The following is a 17403-nucleotide window of genomic DNA, read 5'->3' on the forward strand; positions in this document are numbered from 1 at the left end:
TGTATTCAATATTCTAGGCATGGTAATTTAGAATATCCATGTGCTCTTGAAAAATATACCAGTAATGAAAAACAAAAAGAGATACAAACAAGGTCATCTAGAGTGTAAAATTGTGTCCTATGAGTCTTTTTCACCTAAGTATCAAGTCTACATTGCATTAATACATTCCTATATAGAACCTTCCAACTATGCTGAAGCAAAGGAACATCCTGAGTGGGTAGAATCTATGAGAGTGAAATTCAATGCCTTAGAAAAGGCGAATACTTGGATTATTTAAGACATCCCACCAGGAAAGAAGCTTATAGGTTGTTGATGGGTGTATAAAATCTTGAAAGGTATAAAGCCAAATTAGTTGCCCAGGGATATTCTCAAGAGTATGGAATAGACTATGAGGAAACCTTTGCTCCAGTTGTTAGAATGACCACAGTTAGCTCTTGCCTCTATAAGGAAATGATTTATATATCAAATGGATGTTAAAAATGTGTTTCTCAATAGAAGCTTGACTGAAGAAGTTTATATGGAACTGCCACCTGGTATAGTTATTCTTAAAGGAAAAGCTCTTCATTTTGATAAGGCCCTGTATGGTCTTAAACAAGCACCAAAGGCTTGGTATGACAAGTTTAGTCAAGTTATGCTTGAATTTGGTTTTCAATCTTGTTTGACATATACAACTTTGTTTGTTAAGATTTCTGATGCATGTATTATTATCCTTCTCCTCTACGTGTACGATATGATTATCATCGGAAGTGATAAGCAGGGAGTTGAAAACATTAAAAGGCTTATCAAAACATATTTTGAAATGATTGATTTGAGTTTTTTTTTAAAAAATCTTGGTATAGAAGTTGCTTATTCTTATAGAGGTTATCTGTTGACTCAATCTAAGTTTGCTTTCGATATTGTTGACAGGTTTAGTAGCTCAAATGAAAAAAAGGTCGACACTCTCAAAGTTGTCAATGTCAAAATGAAGATTAATGATTGAGAACTACTTGAAAATCCAACACCTTATAGACAACTTGTCGGAGCACTATCATATCTCTCAATTACGAGACCTGACATTGCGCATGCAGTTCACACAACAAGCTAATTTCAGCATGCTCATACCATTGCTCATATGAGAGTTGTTTTGCGCATTATTAGATATATTAAAACTTCTGTTTTTTGAGGACTTTTTTTGTCAGCTTCTTCCTCCTTTGATTTAATTGCTTATAATGATGCTGACTGGAGAGGAGATCCAAATAACCGACACTCAACTACTGGTTTTTGTATATTTTTAGGTGAATCATTGATTTCTTGGAGGTACAAGAAGCAATCAAAAGTATCTCTCTCATCAACTTAAGCAGAGTATAGATCCATGACTACAACCACTACGGAAGTGGTCTGGTTAAGGAGATTACTGAATGATATGGGTGTTCAGAGTAAAGGAGTATCACAACTATGTTGTGACAACAAAAGTTCTATTTACATTGCCAGCTATTAGAACTTGAGTTTTCACCAAATCTGGTTTGCAAAGGGAGAAAAAGTGAGAAGAAAAAAGGTAGAAGAAGGAGACGCTAAATCATTTTTGGCTGCACAGGTTCACGATTTTTTCTTAAAGCATACGTGACCTGATTCTTTGTATTTATGTATTAGGTTACAAAGAAACTTGATTATGGACATGACTGTCCTACTACAAACACGATATTACAAACGTGCCCTAGTAGGCACGTCAATAACGCAATCTCAGTTTGGGTTTGGATCAGACCCAAACCGGTCCAGTCCATTTCACGATACTTAATACCCTCCCTCAAGTTGTGCATGATCTTGTACCATGGACAACTTGTTCTTCAAGAACCAGAATCTGTTTTTCGTCAAACTCTTTGTAAATAAATCTGCCACCTGGTCTTCCGTAGGTATGAAATGAGGTTCAATATCTTTGTCTTCAACCTTCTGTCGAATGAAGTGCCGATCTGTCTCAATATGTTTTGTCTTACTGTGGAAAATATGATTAAAATATATTTTAATGGCACTTTGATTATCACACAGTAAGATAGATTTCGAGATCCGCTCTTCCAATTCATTCAACAAATGCCTTCTCCAAGTAGCTTCAGCAGTTGCAGCATCCATTGATCGATATTCAGCCTCAGTACTTGATCTAGCTATTGCCTTTTGTTTTCTACTGCTCCAGGATACCAGGTTTTCCCCAAGAAAGATGCAATACCTAGAAACCGACCTCCTTTCATCAGGATCTCTTGCCCAGTCTGCATCATTGTAGACTGTGACATCATGCATGCCCCCTCCTTTCCAACTTTTCTTATATACCAACCCATCTTCGATGGTACCTTTTAAATAGCTCAACACTCTCTTGACTGCATCCATGTGTCATGTTCTTGGCTCATGCATGAACTGCGACACTTGATTGACAAAATAAACAATGTCAGGACGAGTAAAGGTAAGATATTGAAGCATACCGACTACACTTCGATATCTTGTAGGATCTGGGTACAAATCTCCATCCTGTGAACTAAGCTTTTGATGTAAGACACTCGGTGTAGACAAAGGCTTGCAATCTTGCATACCAAATTTCTTCAATAAATCTAGTGTGTATTTATGTTGTGTCAATGTCAGGCAACCATCCTTCCTTTCTACCTCGACTCCAAGGAAAAAGCGCAAATCTTTTAAGTCTTTCATCTTAAACCTTTGACTTAAGAGTCTCTTTATTTCTTCAATGTGGCTCATCGAGTTCCCTGTAACAATAATATCATCAACATATATCAACAACATGGTGGTGATGCCTTTACCCTTGAATATAAACAATGAGTGGTCCAAGAGAGATCGACAGAATCCATGTTTTTGTATTTCTAAGGAGAAACTTTCAAACCACGAGCGTGAGACTTGCTTCAAATCATATATGGCTCTTTTTAGTCTGCATATGTGTGTGCTTGGGTCTCCCTCAGCATATCCTGGAGGTTGTTCCATGTAAACTTCTTCCTTCAAGTCTTCATGAGGGAAGACATTTTTGACATCTAACTAACTTAATGTTCATTCATGTTTGACAGCTAAAGACAATATAATTCTTATTGTCCCCATTTTGACCACAGGACTAAAGGTCTCATCATAATTCTGGCCATATTCCTGTGTAAACTCCTTTGCAACAAGTTTTGCTTTGTATCGTTCTATGGTGCCATCAACATTGTACTTAATTTTATAAACCCACTTGGAATCAACAACATTTTTGTTAGGAGGTTTGGAAACAATTTCCCACGTCTGGCATTCATGAAGCGCTTTCACTTCTTCATTCATGGCCTCAATCTATTTGTTTGATTTCACGGCTTGATGAAACCCTACAGGTTCATCATGCTTATCAACCTGAGATAAAAAGAGTTGGAGATCCATAGAAAAATTGTTGTAGCTGACCCACCTATCAATAGGGTGTCTGATTCTATTTGAACTCCTCAGGTTTCCCAAGGGCACATAATTATTTGGTTCAATGTGAGGAGCAGAAGGAGCGCCTTTTTCTCTTCGCACATACACATACCCTTTAAATTTATCAATAGGATGCCGTTGTGGGCCTGCCCCTTCTTCATCATATGAAGCTCCACCAACCTGATCACTAGATTGAGGTAAGCATGCTTGTCCTGAGTCAATGTCATCTTCGTCAGCCGATTGTGTTTCCTGAGTACACTGAGGTGAGCAATCACCATAAACACCTGCAAATAATTCTGCACTCATCCATGGATGATAAACCTCTTCTATGGGAATTCTTTGACAGGTATTAAACGATACATCTCCAAGATTATTCTCATCAAACACAACATTCCTGAAAATTTTAACACGTTTAGTCATAGGGTCATAACACCGATAACCTTTGTAATCATCGGCATATCCCACGAATCTGCACTTGGCAACCTTTGGTTGGAATTTATTCCTGAGAGAATCATCAATATGAACATAGCAAGTGCATCCAAACACACGCAGAGCATCATAATCAGGTTGAATGCCGAAAAGAGAAAAGTATGGTGAACTATTTTGTAAAACTGTCATAGGCAGACGATTTATAATATAGATTGCTGGATGGAATGCTTCTGTCCACAGACTAATGGGAAGATTACTATCATGCATCATGGTCATGGCTGTTTCAACAATATGCCGATGCTTTCTCTCAGCAATCCCATTTTGTTGTGGCGTATGTGGACAAGACACTCTACGCTTTATTCCATTACTTTGGAGAAAATCAGTAAAATCCTTTGATGTATACTCACCACCTCCGTCATAATAAAAATGCAGAATATTGGTAGAGAAATGGTTTCGAACAAAGGCATGAAAGTTGCGAAATATGCGAAAAGTTTCAGACTTATGCTTCATAAAGAATATCCAAGTATAACGAGAATAACTGTCAATAAAGATGAGGTGATATCTGTTGTCAGAAGAAGAACAGACAGGCGCAGGGCCCCAAACATCTGAATAAACAATTTCAAAAGGTCTTGAAGTTCTTTTATTTATAGAATAAAAAAAAAGTACATGACTCTTACGCATTTAACAACTGAAACACTTTTTATTATTTTCCTCAAGAGTCAAACTTGATTTAGGGATTAATTTGCTTGATACAAATTTCTCAAGAAAAGAATAACTGCAATGACCAAGATGATCATGCCAAAAACTTGGCTTTTTACATTTAGAAAGACTAAAAACAGACTCAGGACCTGACATAGATGACTCAGACTGAAAAGACTTAGACTTCAATAAGGGCTTCAAGACAGAACTAGTATGCGCAGATGGATCTTCTTTGAAGATGTACATATTTCCTTTTCGCTCCCCTTCAGTGAATGTCTCCCTCATTTGAAGATCCTTGACATACACAGAAGGAGTGAATTCAACATAAGAATGTGTATCATCAACAAGTTTAGACATAGAAATAATGTTCTTTTTTATATTAGGAGCATGAATGACATTTGACAAATTGAGAGATGATTTTGACAAAGGAATGATTGCATCACCAATGTGAGAAATGTGATGGTGAGATCCATTTCCAGTAACAATACTATTTTTGCCAAAGTAAGGAATCGAGTTCGAGAGCTTACCAACATCCCCCGTAACATGGGTCGCTGCTCCTGAATCAACATACCATAATCCTTGATCATTCTGCTTTAAGTGCAACCCAGACAATGCTGCCAACAAAAATTGTGTCGCCTCCCCATCAGTTTTGGTAACATTATGTGCCTTCTTGCTCTTAGTGTTTTGCAACTTTCCTTTATTTTGAGGATTAAACCAACAATTTGCCTTAATATGCCCCTTTTTATTGCATAGGTAACATGTCGGGATAGCTCTTTGATTTTGGTTTTTCGCATTGGAGTTGAACGACATATTGGATGTGGGAAGCAAACCTGGACCTGAAAATCTACCACGACCTCTTCCTCCTCTGAAGCTATTTCCTCCACGACCATGACCACGACCGAATGAGAACCCAATAGCTAAAACATCTTGGGAATCGGATTGAGCACCAGAATCTTCAGCAATGCCTTTCAACGACATTTCGTATTGTAGAAGTTTTGCCTGGAGGTCCTCAAATGTGGGAAGTATGGGCAAGCACAACAATGATGTCACCAATACATGATAATCTGGGCCCAAACCATTCAATGTCTATTGCACTTTATCCTTGTCCGGCACTTCACATTCAATAATGGCTAGTTGATCTGTAATAGTCTTCATCTTATTCAAATAATCCATGATAGATAGACTGCCCTTTTTGAGAAGTTGGAATTCACGCTTGAGGAATAAAACCCTAGCTTCAGATATCTGAGAGTATGTTTGTGTCAACCTATTCCACAATTCCATCGTTGTGCAGTCGTCGGGAATAGCAAACAGTACTTCCTGAGACAAGGTAGACGTGATGTAGGCAATTAATGCCTGATCTTTTCTCATCCAAGAGACATAATCCAGGTTGCGAACAAGGTTGGTAGATGCAACCCCATGAGCGTTTGTTTCCTCCTTTGCGATAAACTCTGGTGGGACTGGAATTGATCCATCCAGTCACTTAAGAGATCTTGGCTCCTGATAAATGGAACTATCTGTCTCTTCCAAGTCAGGAAATTGGAATTATTTAATTTTTTAGAGACAAGTTGGCTAAGGAAGTTTGATGACAAACCGGACTGGGTTGAAGAAGAATCCATGATTATGAGATACGAGAATATAAAATGGAAAACACTCTAAGAAGGAAGCAATCGAATGACTACTTAAACTTCAAGGTAATATGACTGTTTAAATTCAGTCTAGAAGGGAACTGGTTATAACAGAATTCAGATCTGCTGTCCCTTTTTTTTTTGAACAGATATCAGATCACGTGAGTATTCAAATTATCAATTCAATATTCATGAATCAAGCCAAATCACGATTAATCAACGTTGTGAATATTCAAGTTATCCTCACGTGAACAAATATCAGTTCACGTTGATTAATCGTGTTTTCAGATTAATCAATGATCAGTTTTCAGTTAAAGGAATAAGAAAACCGATTCTAGAGAAAGAAGAAAAAAGAAATCACGAGTTTTGCTTGAAATATAGCAGTGATTCAAGAGATGGGTCACGATGAGAATTTAAACATAGAATTCACGAGTTTCAAGAAAGGGTTTCAAGGTAAGAATGCAATAGATAACAAATTTTTTTAAGAGGAAAAGATATGTTTCTGATGAAAACACAAAAGTACTTTCAAGAAAGGATCTGGATGAGAAGAAGAGATCATACTTTTGAGAGTAAATACGATAACATAGATTGCGGAAGAGGGGAAAGAATATTTTCCTGACCGAAATCAGATATTCTCTATGGTCATACCTTTTGGAAGCAATACCAAGCCCTAGATCCAACCTTGCTCTGATACCATGTTAGAACTTGAGTTTTCACCAAATCTGATCTGCAAAGGGAGAAAAAGTGAGAAGAAAAAAGGTAGAAGCAAAAGGAGACACTGAGTCGTTTTTGGCTGCACAGGTTCACGATTTTTCTTAAAGCATACGTGACCTGATTCTTTGTATTTATGTATTAGGTTACAAAGAAACTTGATTATGGACATGACTGTCCTACAACAAACATGATATTATAAACGTGCCCTAGTAGGCACGTCAATCACGCAATCCCAGTTTGGGTCTGGATCAGACCCAAACTGGTCTAGTCCATTTCACAATACTTAATACCAGCAACTGGACCTTCCACAAATGAACCAAATACATTGAGATGGATTATCACTATATACGAGAGAAATTCCTACACGGTACTATTGATCTTCTCTATGTTACTTCAGAATATCAATTGGCAGATTTCTTCACCAAACCTCTCGCAACTACTAGATTTCACTTTCTCTTGGACAAACTTTCGGTTATCCAACCGTAAGTTTGAGGGAAAGTGTTAAAAATAAAAACATATAACATGTATAGTAATTAGTTTTTTTTTATTTTTTAGCTTTTTTAGTTTGTTTGGTTTGTATTGAATTAGTCAAAGTATTGACTAGTCAATACAAAGAGAGTCGTTGGACTCCCAACGGCTCTAAATAGAGTCGTTGGGAGCCCAACCACTCTCTATATGCCCCTTTTCTTTTGTGTATAAATATGGGGCATTGCCCCCACTCAATGCATGATTCTAGTGTGGATTACAATCAATAAACTTATTATTTTTCTCTAGTTCTTAAACCCATTTAGTGGGTATTTGTGTGAGAACCCTTTTTGTGGTTCTTTTGAGTGTTCATTTCGGTATTTTTAGTGGAACTCTTTGAGTGTCCATTGTTGGTGATTTAGTGAACATTTTTTAAGGAGCTCGTATTCTTACAGGAGCTATGCCCTGTATCTGGGATTTTTCAACTTTTTGCCCCTTGCCTTCATTTCAATTTTGAACATTCTCAATTCATAGGAGAAATAGGTGGGCATATTTGCTGGCATAAACCATTTACAGACTACTTTTAAGGTTCAATATCTCTATTGAAGAGAGACCAGTTTACTAGTTTTCAGAGATATCTTGACCTTAGTTTTGTAAGGTTGTAACTTGTAACCATCTCACATCTTTTTTCTTCTTAGAAGTTCTTAATTAAATTCTTTTGGTCTCATAGGCATTAAGGACCCTTTAGTTCTCATATAAGAGCAGTGGCCCTTTAAAATTTTGGTTTATTTTATTAGTAGTGACCCTGTTCTTATCTTCTGATAAAACATCAATCCTTTCACAGTTTATTTTCTTGCCAATAAAGTTGTGGTTGTTAACTTTCCAGTAAAATTAAATTGATTATTGGATTGACAACCTTGCATAGATTAGCTGGCTATTCTGCGAACTATTGAATTTCAATGGCTGCAATTTAGCTATTGTTATTTTGAATGTATACTTAGATCATGTTGAAATAGTAGAAAGTATACAGGCCATAAGTATATGTTGCCTTGGTGGGATTTAAAATTGAGTCCATTCTAAATTGCCTATAGCTATTTCCATTTATATTCTCATAAAATCAAGATTTGATCTTTTCTTCCTTATTAAGGTCTTGACACAATTAGATTGCCTCCTGCATTAGCATTAAGATGAAACACACACATCTGATAGATAATGTTCCCCATTGTGATGTACCTTGCTGGTTCAGGTTGCGTCAGAGAAGGGGCTGTTCTCATTGGCTATAAATCTTCAAGTAAGTTGAAGTATACATTTGTTAGATCCATTTTCTTGATAAATCTAATGCAACACTGATACACATAATATGTTTGTGAATATGCTATGAAGTGCACTTCTTGTATGTGCCTAGTGTCTATGCATTTTATTCTGCAATTATTTCAGTCACTTGCATTTGATTTGTTGGTGTGAATTCCTGAAAATCATAGTAGTCTCTGTGTGAATCAATGAGGAAGTTGCTTCAGCCATCATGACCCCTGATTCTATGGCAAGTAAGGGGCGCATTTGAATATGCCATTAATAGATTACTTACAGACAAGAAATAAAATACAATGATATTGCAATGTGTGCCACTAAATTAAGACAACACATTAATGAACAAATACAACACAACTGACAAAGCATGCCAGAACAGCCTACCGATAACCGAATTCCCAAAATATCCCATGCAAGCCAGTAATATGAAAAATAACCATAATACCCATTTGGTCTGACATTCCTCAATCACAGTTGTGTATTTTGAAATAAAGGATCATGATCAATAGAAAACATAAAATAAACTTATAGAAGTAATAAATTATAGAAAAATTGCTTGACAAACATTGACATCCAACACGCCATGGCATGTCAAGTATGTGGCCTTTGCCCCTGTGGGTTACTTCTTGAATGCAACAAGCTAAGAAATCATTGGTCCACCTTTTTGGCCCTATAAAGTGTGGGAATATTGCATATGCTGATTTTAGGATAGTGCCCTGGGGACTTGCTACAAAAATGTGATCGCGGATTATGAGTTCCACATGCAACCAAAATATTAGGTTGCAATTTGGTCATAATAGTATGCTTGTGCTAAATTTTGTGTAGCTTAGTGTTGGATATTAGATAAATAATGACTTGATTCTCCTACAGGTTCCGGGATCAACACATTACAGTATGGTCTTCTATTTTGTGACAAAGCAACTTATACCAGGGTCACTATTGCAACGATTTGTTGATGGTGATGATGAGTTTCGGAATAGTAGATTTAAGCTTATCCCATCAGTTCCTAAGGTCCTTGATCTTTCATTGTTTACTCTTGTGCGTAGGGCCTTTGTTGTCGTTTGTGTTAGGTTTTCTTCTTTTCCTGGTTTCTACAGGGTTCATGGATTGTGCGGCAAAGTGTTGGAAGCACCCCATGCTTGTTGGGAAAAGCTGTAGATTGCAATTATATTCGTGGACCCAAATACTTGGAAGTGAGCGATTTTTTTTTTTTTTCAAATAAAATAGTTGCAGATAGATGTTAATCTGATGAAGATTTCCCATATGCAGATAGATGTTGATATTGGTTCTTCCACAGTTGCAAATGGAGTATTAGGACTTGTATGTGGTGTAATTACTACTCTGGTGGTGGACATGACATTTCTTGTCCAGGTATAAAGTTGAACCAGGTTTTTTCTGGTTTTTCTTTTTCCCACTTCAGCATGTTTATTGCTGTGCACCCTTCTGTTGAACTGTAACAACACTAGTTAAAGCACGATCTAGCATTCTGAAATGAAAACCATGAATAATAATCATTTTATATTGGTTAATGTATTTGTGAAATTCTCTCTGCTGCTTTCTTTAATTAATTTTTTTGGTCTAGGAAGGTGAATATTGCTTTTCTAGATGTACTGAGATTTGGTCAAGTTCAAAAGTGTGTGGGGGGTGGGGTGTCTCTCTCTCTCTCTCTCTCTCTATATATATATATATATATATATATATATATATATATATGTGTGTGTGTGTGTGTGTGTGTGTGTGTGTGTGTGTGTGTGTGTGTGTGTGTGTGTGTGTGTGTGCTGAGCTTTGGTTAAGTTCAAAAGTGTGTGGGGGTGGGGGTGTTTCTCTCTCTATATACACACTGCCTCCCTGGTTGTTGCTGAACCTTGTGAAGGGTGGAAAATATTGGATTGTTTTTCTCTATTAATTCTGATAATAAGTTTGAAGTGTAAGACTTCAAAATGCCCCTTATACACATGCCTATTTTGGTACGTCTGGGTGCCACAACATATGGACTGTCTAGTATTCTGTCTCTAAGTATTTTGATACTTTCTACCTCTTTATATTTTAGTGGAACCAGAGATCTGGAAGCTTCTTAGATAGGTGAAAAGTGTGCTTCTCAAAAACTCGCTTCGGAAGCGCGGTGCTCCTCGCTTGCGAAACTTGATGGGAATCTCGATTCTCCCATGCTTCTCACATGTTTCATCGATGTTTCCTACATGCTTTATATATGTCTTCTCATGCTTCGTTTCATGTTTTCTATGTGCTTTCTGTCATGCTTTTCACTCACTTTCTATGTGCTTTCTGTCATGCTTTTCACTCACTTTCTATGTGCTTTATCTAAATTGGTAACTATCATTTTTGGAGTTTGACAAAAATTTAACTCTTACATTAAAAAATCATGAAATTTAAGGATAGTCAATTTTATTTGAGTTTTATTCACTTTCCATTTGATTACCATTTTGCTTCTCATATTGCTTCGTCATCGATTCCTCGTTTCTCGCTTCCTATAAATTTTAAAATGCCTTGCCTCTCGCTTTTTCTTCCCATATCGTTTCTCGCTTCCGCTTTTTAGTTTGACAACCTTGAGTGTAACTCTCCTTCTGTTTGGTGTATGTTATTTATATTAGGTGTGTATGTGTGCGTTTGTGTGCAACATGCACAACTCATCTTGTCATAAAAGCATCCATGCCATACCATGTGCGAGCACCCAATACCTATGTGACATAGTATGAGGATTTTTATTCACTTAGACATTTAGAAATGCTTTTAAGGAATCAAATAGTAGGATCCTTCAATACAATGATATTTTAGATCATAATGGCGAGCAACGAGTTGAGCTTCTTGTGAGAAACTCAGGCTTGGCTTGCTAAAAGCTTAGTTGTAGCTTGCTTGTGTAACAAACAAGCTAAAGTCAAGCTCAATTCTGATCCTGTTTATATATATATATATATATATATATATATATATATATATATATATATATATATATATATATATATATATATATATGTAGAGAAACCGGCCCGAGGATTAGAGACCTAGCCGTGCTGGCTCTGCTTGCTGTACTTACAATCACTGTCCTGGCAGCGTAAAACTCTGTGGGCTTACCCCTTGCCCCCAGGGAGTCGCCACACTTTGGCTTGCCAAGGGGTAACCCATGGGATTTGAACCTAGACCGCCTGCCTAGCGGCCTAGGCGCCCCATCCCACTACGCCAAACCCCTTTGGGGCCAATTCTGATCCTGTTTAGTTAAGTGAATTGAGCCTAATCCGAATTCAGTTTCATTAAAAGCTTGATTATTAGCTTATTTCAAATTCAATTAAATGTAAAGACCTTTTTAATGCCAAACAATATTATAGTATAGTGACTACTTGCCCTCTTATTTAAAGGACAGGTGGCAAGCTCAAATCTCATCACCTTCCTCAACCAAGTGTTTTTTTTTCTTTTCCTTTTTTAATGCTTGGCCGATCATGGCTCAAGCTTGAGTGTCACACAAGAGGTATTGACCTAAGCTCAGACTGCCAAGATTCAATTTGCCTTGCCTCGGTTTGTGCGCGACCCTCTCTAGAAGATGGCATCTCCTATTTGAGGTTCTTTAAAGATTCTAATCTATTCTTCACTTTCTGTCTGAGTTGGAAATTTTATTGAAAACAAAGAAAATGATTACACAAAGATGGCAAGACATCAATCTCATCAAGACAGCGGTCAATCTCCAACTAATCAGCCAATTCTTTTATTCCTGATCCAATACAGATCCACTAGGGTACTTCGCATTAAAAAACAAGGGCATTGGGTGACATGAGAGAGAGAGAGAGAGAGAGAGAGAGAGAGAGAGAGAGAGAGAGAGATTTTGAATAGATCAAGGGTAAAAATGTAAAGGTAAGTGCAATTCCTAGGTGATCTGCCAAACAGTTTGTTTTTTATTAACAAAGAAAAGGTTAGGCGTGTTTGTAACAATTTGAAAACCTCAGTTGTGTTTTTTACAATCCTACTATTTTGAAAATTTCCCTTCCATTACTTGCTCTGGTTATTGTGTCATACTAATCAGAGGTGGTTGTGGGAAAACATGGAAATGAAAGATAGAAAGTAAAGGGTTGATTGTCTGTTTTGATTATTTTGCAGGCAAGCACGGTAGATGAGCTTCCGGAGCATCTTATCGGTGCAGTACGCGTCTCACATATTGAGCTGTCATCTGCAATCAGTCCATCGCTTGATGAAATACAATCAACGGAATCAAACCAGTAGCATTGTTCAGAGGTTCTATTTGGATCACCTCTCTCTATTGTTTTCTGTTGCCTGTGCCTGTACGCTTGCATCTGCACTGAATTGCAAGTTATTGTTACCTCTCCATCATTCTCTTGTGCTCTATGAAAATAAGTCCTTTGTTTTCCCAAACACAAAATTTGCAGCAGAAATAGAAATGTTTTACTAGTTTTTTTTTACATGAAAGAAAATTTAAAAAAAAGCACACCTAAAAACTTAGTTTGGCTGACTCTCTCTCTCTCTCTCTCTCCATTAAACCCATTTTTACGGGTGGAAAAAATGGCATCGAGCTTCCCCGACCCTGCAACAGTGGTGGCGTCATTGCACGGTAGGCTGAAAGTACCCAAAGGAGAGCGCCAAGCATATGGTGAGGGTGACTGCTGTGCGTAGAGGGAGGGTCGGGTAAGAAGACATGGTCAAGGCATCTTTTGTTTAACCACTTTAAATGCCATTTCAAACCCTCATGTTTGGTTTGATATTTGTTCGGTTATAAAGGTATTCTTTTTCTGGTAATATGGAGAGAACAGGGTCCTTTGAAGAGCACCTTTGTCCCTTTCGAGAGAGGGGTATTTCGATTAGCATGGTGTTAACCTATGCTAAGCCATGATTTGGCGGTAGTCATTGCTTGAAGTTCGGTCGGATGCACCCCTTTCTTGACAATGTGGCCACTCGCCAGAATAGGAGCTTTTAGCTAAAATTCAGATATGGACCCTTCTGGACTCTATATGAATCAACTGGTACATCATGGAAAAATCACCTAAAATTTTGTCAGGTTAGTTAAAAATCTTCAAAGTTCCCTTCAATCAAAGTTGCACCAAAGTACATCAAACGTTTTAAGTAACGTTTGAATTCTCTTTAATTAACTTAACACAACCTCTCTCTCTCTCTGAAGTGGGCTGAAAATCATGCAGAACACCTTCACTCAAAAATGGGTTCCTCCAGGTTTTTTCTTTTTGGCATGAAAATTTCTCCCGAAAAAAGGTTGTACCAGTTGGTCAACGTATTTCGTTCTATTTGCATTACCCTGCAAAAGGTGTAGTGCCCACCGAAAGACAACGCAACAGACTGCTGAGGTCCGTTGGTCATTAGCGGTCCTGATTTATGCATTTTTTCGTATGCCTGCGAGGGTTTATTCAACAGAAAATGTTGTGTTTTTTGAAAAATCTTATATTTTTTAAAAATCTGCCCAATGTCCAAAATAGCAAATAGCCAACTTTGTTAAACCTTGTTACTCTTGGCATGAAACTCATGAAGTTTGAGTAATATATTTGCTTTGCTCATCGGATATTGTAAACTCTCCATTTAAAATGAGGTTTGCACATTTTTTTTAAATATCACGAAGTTTGCATAATCGTATTTACAAATATCCTGTTAAACTCAAACCTCAAAACTTCACAAATCCACTAAGTTCACATATATAATACAAAATTTGATAAACCTTCTATTAAACTGAAACCTCACAACTTTGCAAATATCTATAATATGCAAGTTCTTACAAAAATATATGCAAAGTTAAACTAAACCATAAAAGTATATGCAGATTTCCCTCTATATTCGCGATTTTTTCTCTAAAAAATATGAGTATGCAAATGTCTTCCCAATTATGCGACGTTACAAAATATATTAATATCGTATTGTTTTGTAATTTTTCGCTCAAATATATGCTTTTGAAGTGTCACTAACGGCTTATCATGCATTTGAGGCATTGTTAAATGATTTAGCGGTGCTTTTAAAGTGTTGCTAAAGGCTCATAATGCCGTTGAAGTATTGCTAAAGGCTTTAGCGATACTTTTGAAGTATCACTAAAGACCAATCACACTTTTGAAGTGTTGATTTTTCTCAACTCTTTTTACTAAAAATAGCATAAGGGGCATGGGTAAGAGGACGTTTACAAATGTGTGAGGACATTCGCAAATGTGGAAGTGGGCAAGAGGACATTCACGAATATGTTGGGGGAAATTCACATATTTGGATATTTGAGAGAAAAGTTTGCATATCTAGAAGAAATTTGCATGTAGGAAGGGTGAAAAGGTCTTTTTTACAGTAAAAAAGTTTGATTTTGAACATCAAGCAGATTTTGAAAATTGTAAGTTTTTTCAAGAAACACGTCATTTTATCATATGGTTATTTTCGGTTTATTCAATGTGTATTATATAGGAGAGCAGATCAAGTGATCAACAAATATCAAATAGGGCCAATCTCTCCCCGGTTATACACTTTCCAGGTAGTTTTCTGTGAAAAATAGATAAATGCGGCTTTTTCTCATGAGGAAGGATCAAGTGCAATGTGATTGTACACTTTTAGCACGCCGATGTCCCTCTATCATTTATTGGTCCCCATAAATGATAGGCCCTATCTCCAAGATGGAGGGTGACTAGGTGCAGCCACACATGAAAAGTGTGCAATCACATTGCACCCGATCTTTTTTCTTTTCACATTGATTGAGATAATAAAAGATGTATATTTGTGACTGTCTACTGTGTGTACAATTAAGTTGGAAAACCATACGTGCACGTTGTGTCCACACAACTTAACCTCATAGACGTGTGCGTCATGGTTTGTTTGCTAGCGATAGCACTTTGGATGGATCATCTTTTCTTTTTAATGTAAAAATGTGATTTTTTGAGTCATCAAATTTGAGTACATTATAGACTGTTGATTTTTGAAGCCCTTAGAAAACCAACTTAATTGTTGCAAAAACAAGAATTAAAGCATGTCATATACTAAATAAACCAAAAATAACCATACAATATGGTAAATTTGATGTGTTTTTCCAAAAATGCTCTATAAATTTTAAAATCCACCAAATGTTCAATTTCGCAGGTTCCCTACTTTTTTAGTACCATTTTACCCTTAAAACGTGCAGATCTTTTAAGTTTTGCGCATTACATTGCAACACTCTCTTGATCCTACTAAATATCACTAAAAATGAATTTCACATGATATTTATTAAAAAATCATGAATTTCATATACTACACCTGCGACATTCGCTCCTCCTCCTCACTTTCGCAAAATCTCCATGATTTTCATAGCTATGTTATGATAATTGCTACAGCTCTTGCAAAAATCCCTTACGTGCAAAATTCATCAAGATTTTCAAATGTGGTAGTTAAGAAATTCAACTTTTGATGCAAAATTCATGAAAAGTTATGGAATTCAAGGAATTTCACACGATATTGACTTAAAGAGATGCAAGATTCTTTTTATAGTGCAAATTTTGTTGTATATATAGGCAATTAAGGTACAAATTTTATCAAGAGTTTCGCATTGGTAGTTGCGAAAGTTGACTTTCTATGTGAAATTCATGAAAAGTTTGCAAAATTTAAGGAATTTTGCATAACAACCACTTTAAGAGATGTGAGATTTCATTTACCTTGCAAAATTCCTGAAAGGTTTGCGAAAATTATTAAATGTTTGTAGAAATCGCGAAGTTTCACTTGAGTTGATGCAAATTTTCTTTTCATCGTGAGAATTTTACAAGCATTTAATGAAGTTGTTTCGTTTCTGAACCCTATTTTTGTGCAAACCGGTGATCCCCAAACCCTGTTTTTGCATAACCTAGGGTTTTTGGTGGTCCCCAAAGCTCTTCCTCCTGGGCAAAATTTTTGGCAACTATTTTCAAGGGTTATTTCTGGCAACTCACATCGGTGATATTTCATTGATGACTATTTCAGTCAATCATTCTAGTTTTTTCGATAAGTTTGTTTTTTGGCCAATCATTTTTTTTTTGAAATTGAGGGAAAAAAAAGAGAGATTTGTTCATGTTGAAGATATTCTATATTTTCATCCACATAAATTTAGATATATGTTGTTTTTGTGATGATGTTTTTTGTGTTCTATTACAACACAAGATTATGCTATTTTTTGTGCTTTATAAACAAAGAGATTATGCTATTTTTTGTGCTTTATAAACAAAGAGATTATGCTATTTTTCGTGCTCTATTATGTAAAGAGATTTTGCTATTTTTAGATATATTATGTTTTGTGTGATTATGTTGTTTTTTGTGCTCTATTAAATAGATAGATTATGGTTGTTATTTTTACCATCATCCTTTGAAGATTTATGGTTAGGTACCCTGCAAATTAATCTGATTTTTACTCTACTGTAGCTGTTTTTACCATTATCATTTTCAGATTTATGGTTACTATTTTTATCTAATTCCTCTACAATAAGCTTGTTTTAACTTGAAGCCATTTTGAGTATTTGGCAATTGTTTATGCTTGTCTATGTTATTAGGTGCAACTATGAAATGTAGGAAATAGCTTCTGATGCATTCTAGCATGGTATTGCCGAAAGCCTTTTCAATTAGCTTTTCTAATTTTGAAAACAAGTTACAAGGTTGTGACAATTTTAACAATGTAGATTGGCATAATAATTTTGTGATATCAAATTTTATACTAAGAATATTTGAACAGATTGTCAAGTACTAATTTCTATATTTCTGCTATGAGATCTGTTGTTGGTCTAGAGTGCATTCCTTTTGGTTACTTTAGCTTGTTGTTTAGGCTTATAAT

The 17403-nt window shown here is 36.3% G+C and overlaps 1 protein-coding gene across 6 annotated transcripts in view; it reads left to right on the forward strand.

Annotated features, from left to right (window-relative positions):
- The window catches only part of LOC149845179 (protein ENHANCED DISEASE RESISTANCE 2-like), a 211289-nt gene extending 198225 nt beyond the window's left edge, over positions 1 to 13064 (forward strand). For 4 of the 6 annotated variants that reach the window (XM_089995582.1, XM_089995583.1, XM_089995581.1 and 1 more), the window contains exons 19-23: positions 8581 to 8625; positions 9513 to 9653; positions 9740 to 9835; positions 9912 to 10013; positions 12747 to 13064. In XM_089995582.1, coding sequence (XP_089851708.1) covers positions 8581 to 8625; positions 9513 to 9653; positions 9740 to 9835; positions 9912 to 10013; positions 12747 to 12869 — 507 coding nt within the window. In that variant the 3' untranslated portion in view covers positions 12870 to 13064. The remainder of the gene's footprint in view (positions 1 to 8580; positions 8626 to 9512; positions 9654 to 9739; positions 9836 to 9911; positions 10014 to 12746) is intronic. The other 2 variants (XM_089995585.1, XM_089995586.1) reach the window with 2 other exon arrangements.
- Positions 13065 to 17403: the final 4339 nt, after the last annotated feature.

This window comes from Nuphar pumila, chromosome 2 (genome assembly GCF_984573655.1).
Source record: "Nuphar pumila chromosome 2, dmNupPumi1.hap1.1, whole genome shotgun sequence".
Taxonomy (NCBI): domain Eukaryota; kingdom Viridiplantae; phylum Streptophyta; class Magnoliopsida; order Nymphaeales; family Nymphaeaceae; genus Nuphar; species Nuphar pumila.